This window comes from Schistocerca piceifrons, chromosome 6, assembly GCF_021461385.2.
Source record: "Schistocerca piceifrons isolate TAMUIC-IGC-003096 chromosome 6, iqSchPice1.1, whole genome shotgun sequence".
Classification (NCBI taxonomy): Eukaryota; Metazoa; Arthropoda; class Insecta; order Orthoptera; family Acrididae; genus Schistocerca; species Schistocerca piceifrons.
In genome coordinates this window covers 102,825,496-102,834,938 of record NC_060143.1, presented here as the reverse complement: position 1 = coordinate 102,834,938, position 9,443 = coordinate 102,825,496, and the positions used below count along the sequence as shown (strand labels likewise).

Genomic DNA, 9,443 nt, shown 5'->3' with positions numbered 1-9,443 from the left:
ATGAGCAGAGCAAGCACCAAGCACGGGCTGCCTACGTCATCGTAGCTGCGCATGCGCAGTACAGCCTGTTGTCTGGCGCATTCTGGTAACTGCTCAAACGAACCTAAATTCGCGTCCAAACCGGTCGCAACATGTCACTCACTGCTCTGGACTCCCCTTGCTTGGTCTCTGGCGAGCATACCCGCGCACCGCGACAGAAAATAAAATACAGTTTTTGTAATCCGGCATTTCGCCCGTCACACACGTCCTGTAATCTGACAACGCGCATACACAGGCGGAATGACGTATGTGGACACATCGATGTCACGCGCCGTTGGCGCGTTTCGACAAAGCAGTCAGACGTGATTAACACGACGAACGAAGTGTGTTGAAAGTATATTGCAACACCGTAGTGATGAGTTCATAACATAAAGCAGTGTTTATATCACTAAGTGTGTTGTAGGTTCCCGCAGAAACCCACGACTACCAAAATAAACCGAGAAAATTAATTACTTGCAAAATAGAAAATATTTGCGAATACGTTTATTGACGACGTAAAATTAGTACTGAATGTAATTTACGAGTATAAAATTTTAAACCACTGATGTCTTAAGAAATGAAAAGCAAAACGCGGACAGCATAAATACGTATTGCACATTACGTCTGCACCACGAACGATAAGACTCAATTCTGAACCTCGTCTAAAATGGCTAGTATATAATTACGGGACTTCTTTGTAAGATAAAAATTTTCGTAACGTTTAATAATACTGAACGAATACCTCCTATCGAAGGAAACAAAGAAAAAAAAGCTTTTGGATTAACCTCTAATAATCACACTCTTCGTTAGACCGTCGTTCAACCAGAGCAATGTCAATGTTGTGTGCGTTTGATCTGTTTCTCTGGTGAGATGATGGCATCGGGGAACCAATTCGGACTCGAGAATATCCGAAAAAACAATGCGACTCAAAGCTAATTTCACCCTGAAGATTGCTTATTTTTTATATTGCACAAATGTTAGATCTGAAGTTACAAAATGATGTATACACACACTGTTCTCTATATAGATGTTTAAAAAATATAAAAAAGTTGTCCTAGACTTCATCAGGAAGCAAAAACCAACGGCGTAAAACCATTTGGTGGCATGAGTGATCTAGGCAATCGAGGCAAAAGAAAACGAAATACTCGAATGAGCCACTCTTTGAAAAACAATGTATCGTACCTTACAGTTTTGGCAGCACAGTGAAATAGTCCACGCTAGTCTGTATTACATTGTTTTCTCTTTCACGTAAAAATACGTTAGAACTTGGATATTTTTCATTGTTAATAAACTCTTGCAGGGTTCAACGAATTCCTTTAAGCATCCTCTCCTCAACTGTGATCGTTACCAAAACAAAGTAGCAGACTGCATCGGAGGTGGCATTATTTAAGAGTCGATGTCTTCATTTCAGGTTGTGAGTGTGTATCAGTTATTAATATTTTGTCTTATACAGAACAGACATTTAAAAAGAATGTATATATTTTTTTACTCGCAAGATTCCCACGAATTTTGCCTTCATCTGTCACAGTCAAAACATTTTCAAAGCAAAACATACTCAATGATATAGATTTCTGCTGTGTGCTTTTAGCGAATGGCTCACAGATCATACCTTTCTTAATGTTCTTCTTTTGTTTGCTACGAAAAATATGTAATATTATATCTCAATGTTAACATGAGAATAAAATAAAAAAAGATCGTAATTTTCAGTTCTTGTATGAACCACAAACAGCTATTCCCTTTTTAGCTATTGGTACCAAGGATGGTTGATGCTATAATGCTATCGAAAGTAAGCAGGCACTTTGTGTAGGTAAACATTTCAGTGGAATAGTAGGTAAGCTTGGATATATTCAGAAATGAACAAACGCAGCCATTCAACACAAGGCCGACAGTAATATTATTGTGGGTGTTAAGAGTTTCGAAACAATTTGTGTCTGATTCATTGATTTATTTTTAATAATTTTATTTTACAAAATACCTTTGGTTCTTTAGCTGTTCTTTTTTTTCTCTATGTTCTGCATACAAAAGGCAAACAAACAAACCTAAATGGAGCTTGCATTTCTTATTTGTCGTTCTGCTTCTGAAGTAGCTTTACTTCCAATATTGATTTAAAAAATAATACTTTTCCAATTCCTATCATTCACAGAAAATCGTTTATTTGTATTAGTAGTAAACTACTGGCTAAGTAGGAGTGATTCTCTCTTAGGACACACGTTTCACAAACAACCAGAGGGTTCTAAATACGATTCTCTATAGCTCTCATTTCGGCATTCACTTATTAACACACAATTTCCTCAGTCGCCTGCATACATGCAGATTAATAGAACGATTTATTGTTAACATTTCTTTTACATAATATCTAAGGTAATAAATAATAATTGAATTCGTTTAAACGAAATATCCATTTGTTAGTTAGATACACAGAGCTAGAGAAATTGAAGACATGTGTAGGCTTCATATTCTTTGGTTCACTCTCTGTAATGAGAAAACACAGACTTGCTACCGATACATATTTCCATAAACTCTGACAGAAAAGAAACGTTGCTTATGATAACAGTTACAATTGCAGAGATGCGTTTTGTTCCTTACTTACCACGGTACCACAAAGAAATTAGAGTAAAATTATACACCGATAAAATTCACGTTATATGTATTTAAAAATCAGTCGATGCTTCAGTGACAAGCAGTTGTTCCAATCATACTGAGAGGCGTTAACTCACGTCAAACGTCTTTATCCTGCGGCTGGAACAAAACACTTTGTCCGGTCACTCTGCTAGGCCTAGGCAGACGTGATTGTCATTAAGTCCTTTCGCACACTTTTCGTTTAAATTCACGTAACGAAATTCGACCCTATTAAAAATACACACATCTATCTTACTATTACACATTTCACCGGAAGGAAGCGGTGCGAATAGTTACAAAGAAAGAAAAGAAACAAGAAACAGAAGATACGAACTGTCATAAATTCCAGACTTGAGAGTTTTAGACATTACAAAAACTACACATTCAGTAGTAAATGTCGTATGGTTAAATACAACTGGAGAGACAGAGAAGGAATTTTTAACCGTAATTTCCGTAAACAAGACGAGTATGTGAGCGTATTACAGGAGATATCATTTCCTCTACTCCCTCTTCCTGCAGCAGAACACTGCAATTTCCTTTCGCTAGCCTTGGATTTCCTGCCGTACTTCCTCGATGAGGTCGTATAATCCTGTCCGGAAATGAACTGGGAGATTAATAATACTTAGGACGGGTCAGTTAAGAAGGGCTTTTTACCACTGACGAGAAATTACTATTAGAGCACCATACGTTGAAAACACCCGTGTCACGCAAGTGTCTGCTGGCGTGTACGCTATAATTTTTCTTCAGTTACTTCCCACGTTTCGCGTTCTTTCGTCACAGAGGAGAAAAAAACCATTCACCGAGGGATAATACTTGTTACAGGTAACAGTGGCGTAGACAGTCTTTCTGTGTAGGTTTTATTTGTCACCACGTGAAAACGGCTTTTACGAAAAGAGCACCACCGACGCGACTGCCACACACCCAACGGAAAATGTGGCCGTTTATTGCTACTACGTAGGCCAAAGGACGTGAGCTTTGAGGAATGGGAGTGCGTAGTCCTCCGCGAATGTGGTGTTGCTGCAGGAGATTGTTCCCTAGCTCAGTCGATCCTTTTTTTTTTCTCTCTATCGGATGCGTCGGAGTACGTGCATCAGTCACACACGTTCACTGGAATATCGTAGCTTCACACAAAAAGACGTGCAGTGAAGTTTCCGCGGAAGAGCAGTTACTGTTGATCTCACGTGCGCGTTTCTCCTCTATAGCTACGTAGTTCAGTACGAACAGGAACAGTGTCACCCGCGAGCAACTATCGTCGTCGGGGCGAGAGGATCACAAAGTTACCGCCAGAGGCGCCGGACGCCCGCCCCGTTAAACGTCAGTGCCGGGTCCCTCCTGGTAGCCTTCGTCGGGCGAGTTCCTCGAGAGGACCCGTTTCAGTGCGGTGACTGGAGGAAGAACGGGAACGCCGCGCTGCCACACCCGCTGCGCCACGGCTTTGGTGCCCGGGGGCGGCACCGGAGGGAGGCCGTAATCGGGAGGGTAGCGGGGGAGCGTGCGGCAGGTGTAATCCTCGCAGCCGTTGCCCGCCGCCTCCACGATGATGGGCGTCTTGTCGGAGGCGTCGAAGGCACTGGTCGCGCGCCGCATGAACAAGTCCGGGGACCCTCCGGGGCTGTCCCAGGCGGCAGGGTAGTGCGCCGTGGCCGCGGCGGACGAGGAGGAGCAAGCTCCGGGAGCGGAAGGCCGCGACACGTCCGTCGTCGCCGTGGACGTCGTGCTGACGGAGTCGGCCGCCGCCCGGGCGTCGCGTATCAGGTCCGGGTTGTTGGGAGGCGGCGGCGACGACGTCGTTCGCTCCAGAGGAGCGGCGGCGGAGGCGGAGGAGGTGAGCGTCACCGGCGTCGGCGCTGCGACGGATGACAGCGGAGGCACCAGCACGCTGCCGCCGCCGTCGTAGTGGCTGGTGGTGTACGGGATCTCCGTCATGCGGGGCGGCTTCTGCACGGGGTTGCAGGCCGCCGCTGCCGCCGCCGCGCCCGCCCCCGCCTGGGCCAGCTTGTCGGCGGCGGACGCCTGGAAGGCGGTGCCCGAAGTCGCGTGGTCGGCCGCGGACGGCGGCTTGGTGTAGCTGTTGCCGATGGCGGCGGAGTTGGCCCCCGGGCCCACGACACCGGCCTCGGCTTGCCGGTGGTGCGGGGCGGGTGTCTTGCTCTCGGAGAAGGGCAGCCGGCGCAGGCGCACCAGCAGCACCAGGATGAGCAGCAGGATGAACAGGATGAGGATGACGAGCGCCGCGCTGAGCCCCGCGATCTGGCTGGAGCCGAGGGTGGCCATGCCGGCGGCGCGCAGCGACACGTGCACCGTGAAGTTGGCCTCGGCGGTGCCGGCGCGGTTCTCCGCCACGCAGTAGAACTCGGTCGCGTCCGTCTCCTGGGCGTTGGCCAGCACCAGCGAGCTGCTCTTCTCGAAGCGGTCGTCCTCGAAGATGAAGAGGCGCTGGTGCGGCGCCCCGAACGCCGTGTCGTTGAGCAGCAGGCGGCCGCTCCAGAACCAGGTGACGGCGGCCTGGGGCACGGCGCGCACGCGGCACACCACGGTCGCGTTCTCGCCCGCGGCCGCCTCCACGTAGCGCGCCGACGGCAGGATCTCGGGCCGGCACGCGAAGTCGTCGGCGTCGAGTTCGTGGAAGGCGCGGTCGAGAACGCGCTCCGGCCCGCCGGCGCACGTCGGCGGCACCGGCGCCGGGATGTTGTGGTCGACGAGCCAGAGGCGCGCGGCGCGCAGCCGGCAGTCGCAGATCCACGGGTTGTCGTGCAGCTCCGCGCCGTGCAGCCGGCTCAGCGACTCGACGGTGCGCGGCTTCAGCTCCGTGAGGCGGTTAGCGTTCAGCTTGAGCGTCTCGAGGTGCTCGACGCCGTCGAAGGCGCGCGGCGCCACCGTCGTGATCTCGCAGTGCGACAGGTCGAGCCGCACCAGGCCCGGCAGCGTGCCGAACGCGTCCGCCTCGATCTTGATGATGGGGTTGTAGGCGAGCGTCACGTCGCGCAGGAACGGCACGTCCTTGAAAGTCGCCGACGGTATCGACGTCAGCAGGTTGTACGAGAGGTCGAGTTCGACCAGGTTGGTGAGGCCGTTGAAGGCGCGGTCGTCGATCTGGCCGATGCGGCAGCTGCGCAGGTAGACCTTCTGCAGGTTGAGCAGGTTGGCGCGGATGAAAGTGTCGCGCGGCAGGATCTGCAGGTTGTTGCCCGTCACGTCGAGCACCTGCGTCTCCGGGTTGACGTTCGCCGGCAGCGTGATTAGGCCGCGCTCCACGCACTCGACCGTCTGCTTGCCACCCTTCCACTTGCAGGCGCACACCGCGGGGCAGCTGGCCGACGCGACGCCCAGCCAAGACGAGCTAAGCGCCAGTAGCGCCGCAGTCCTCAGGAGCCACATAGCGCCCCGGCGTCGCGGACGTCCACGACTGTCGCACACCACACACGAGAACACGCACACACTCGCGCGGAAACTGCGGGGCCGCGTGAGGTTTCGCGGCTACACGACACGCATCTCTCACGCCGATCGGCTCTCCCGCACGTAACACCGAACCACACCGCAGCGCGGACGAACTACGGGGCCAGGAAGGTAGGGAGACAGCTCGCACTGGCCGTGCACTCGCGCCGGCGGCTGGCACAGTACTGGCAGCGCGGCCAGGCGGACGCCAGCTCGCGGTTCGGCAGCTGCGCCGCGCCTCCCCTCCCCACCTTTCCCCCACCACCTCGGCCGGCGGCGCTCGAGGCGGCTGGCTGGCGGCCTCCCCACCGCAGCGACCCTCTTCCGGCGTGGCCGCCGCTCGCGGCCGACTGGCAGCGCCACACTCGAGCCTCGTACGCACTATGCAGACGTCGTACGCGACCGGCCGCCGCTGCGGTGCAACATTCATACACCCGCAACCCGCCGTCACCATTCAGTGGCCGCCGTCGACGACATCCGTAACTATCGTGGAAGCTGGATGGACATGCCGGTACCCATTTTCACCAAACTTCGTTCCCCAATTTACGCTGAAGACAGTAAATAATATTTCTGTGTGTGCAGTTCGGCTCTGAGCCACAAAGTGACCCCTAAAATGACAGTATTTCCCGAACTCGCCGTAATTCTGACCGTCTAGGAGTGAGAATGAGAAGTTGCGCAGTAATACTGAGCATTTTGAAACACATTCTGCTATCTACAAATACTGTACCGTCTTTGGGCAGTATTGGCAGTATCCGTGATTAATGTGCTACATAGGTCATGGAAGTTACATTAGGTTATGTTTGTTGTTCTTGCGTGGAAAACAAGGTGAAAGAGCATTATTATTAGAGTGCCTCGAAATATATAAATCATTGCGGTACTGTGGGATGTTGCGGTATATAAGTACAAAACCACAACTGTTGAGAATGACGAGTCGTACGATTTGTTGCTCTGAAAATATGAATCGATGATTTGTTGCTCCGGAAATATAGGCAACAAACACGAGGCAAGATATTTTTAACGAATTTAATTAATGCAAAATTATGAATAGAAGTGTGTATATAACAACGAAAACAATCAAATTTTGACAGTATAATGTAATTGGATTCATGAAAAATATGCAAACCAACCGGCGGCAGAACACGCACGTAAACGGAGGTTACAATTATGCAAGCTTCCGGAGCCAGTTGCTCCTTCTTCTGGCGGAAGAGGAAGGAAGTTGGGTGAAGAAAAAGGACTCTAGAGCTCAAGGAAAAGGGGTAGTTTTCGGAAAAGTCACCCAGAACCGAGGGTCAAGGGAGACTTACGGGACGAAATGAGAATTATCTCTGTGTATACATTAATTACAGGAGAATAATGATGTAGTACACATATTATTACATGACACGTACCCATATCTCTTTCTCAAACACTGTAAGGTGAAAGTGCACTTGTGCATTTCATGTCTTGGAAGGAATTGCCAAAAGCAAGATATTGTAGCATGATAGATGCGCGCTGATTTGGTGGAACTTCGTCTGTCATTGTATTATTTGGGCCTTTGATGATGGGAGTACGAGCGTCAGCACGAATTTATCCGGTGGTGAGGGGGGTGGTGGGGGGGTTAAGAAGCGGACAGTGCCTATGTAAGTGACGCCAGTGTATGGGGAGAAACATTTCCACTAATGTATGAAATGCTGGACCATCAAAGTATAAAAAATTCTGATTATCCGTTTGGTTTTCCTTTCCGCCTAAGTTATCTCACCAAGTTTTCGTGAGTGATCTTCGACGCACGTTGAACCAATTCCTCATCCACTTTCTTTTTCTGCTGGCAACAAAGTAGAACAATTATCACAGCAGCAACGACTTTATCAAATGGTTCAGATGGCTCTGAGCACTATGGGACTTATCATCTGAGGTCATCAGTCCCCTAGAACTTCGAACTACTTAAACCTAACTAACCTAAGGACATCACACACATCCATGCCCAAGGCAGGATTCGAACTTGCGACCGTAGCGGTTGCGCGGTTCCGGACTGAACCGTCTAGAACCGCTCGGCCACATCGGCTGGCGCTACTTTATCGCTCAGAATTCCGAATCCCAGTATTATGGCACAATATTACTGACAATCCACTTGCCAGTACTGCTGAGCAGTCTATGTGCGCGTCAATAATATAGCACAGTATTATTGTGCAATATTATGGCCGGACTTGGAACCTCTTAACGTTTTCTGAAAACGTCGGGATAGAATCAAAACGTATTAATGTTGTTGTAGTTGTCTTCAGTCCAAAGACTGGTTTAATACAGCCCTCCGTCCCACTCTATCCTGTGCAAGCCTCTTCATCCCGAGTAACTACTGCAACCTATATCCTTCTGAATCTGCTTACTGTATTCATCCCTTTGTCTCCCTCTACGATTTTTACCCTCCACGCTTCCCTGCACTATTAAATTGGTGATCCCTGATAGCTCAGAACATGTCCTACCAACCGATCCCTTCTTCTAGTCAGGTTGTGCCACAGATTTCTTCTTTCCCCATTTCTGTTCAGTACCTCCTCATTAGTCACGTGATCTACCCACCTAATATTCAGCATTCTTCTGCAGCATCACATTTAGAAAGCTTCTATTCTCTTGTTGTCTAAACGTTTCGTCGATGCTTCACTTCCATACATAGGTGCATTCCATACAAATACTTTCTGAAAGGACTTCCTGACACTTAAATCTGTACTAAATCTTGACAACTTTCTCTTCGTCAGAAACACTTTCTTTGCCATTGCCGGTCTACATTTTATATCCTCCCTACTTTAAACATCATCAGTTATTTTGCTCCTCCAATAGCAAAACTCATCTAATACTTTGAGTGTCTCGTTTTCTAATATAATTCCCTCAGCATCATCTGATTTAATTTGACTACATTCCATTATTCCCATTTAGCTTTTGTTATGTTCATCTTATATCCTCTTTTCAAAACACTGTCCATTCCCTTTAACTGCTCTTCCAAGTCCTTTGCTGTCTCTGACTGAATTACAATGGTTACTTCTTGTGCCTGGGGCAACGGCCTTGCCGCAGTGGCTACACAGGTTTCCGTCAGATCACCGAAGTTAAGCGCTGTCGGGCGTGGTCGGCACTTGGATGGGTGACCATCCAGGCCGCCATGCGCTGTTGCCATTTTTCGGGGTGCACTCAGCCTCGTGATGCCAATTGAGTAGCTACTCGACCGAATAGTAGTGACTTGGGTCAAGAATACCATCTTACGACCGGGAGAGCGGTGTGCTATCTGCACCCTCCATCGAGGATGACACGGTGGTCGGATGGTTCCGGTAGGCCACTCGTGGCCTGAAGACGGAGTCATTTCTTCTCCCTGGACTTCTACTCGAAATTTTTCTTTTGTTTCCTTTACT

The 9,443-nt window shown here is 49.2% G+C and overlaps 1 protein-coding gene and 1 pseudogene across 1 annotated transcript; one reads left to right on the top strand and one right to left on the bottom strand.

Moving 5' to 3' along the window:
* Positions 1–2,648: 2,648 nt before the first annotated feature.
* Positions 2,649–6,243, bottom strand: LOC124802466 (leucine-rich repeat-containing protein 24). Its single transcript, XM_047263256.1, has one exon. The coding sequence runs from the start codon at positions 6,013–6,015 to the stop codon at positions 3,946–3,948; it is 2,070 nt and encodes a 689-aa protein (XP_047119212.1). The 5' UTR covers positions 6,016–6,243; the 3' UTR covers positions 2,649–3,945.
* Positions 6,244–9,092: 2,849 nt separating this feature from the next.
* LOC124803924 lies at positions 9,093–9,210 on the top strand (annotated as a pseudogene).
* Positions 9,211–9,443: the final 233 nt, after the last annotated feature.

Bases quoted from the DNA above. Each gene is read 5' to 3' on its own strand.
- LOC124802466 (XM_047263256.1), bottom strand. From the start codon at position 6,015: ATGTGGCTCCTGAGGACTGCGGCGCTACTGGCGCTTAGCTCGTCTTGG.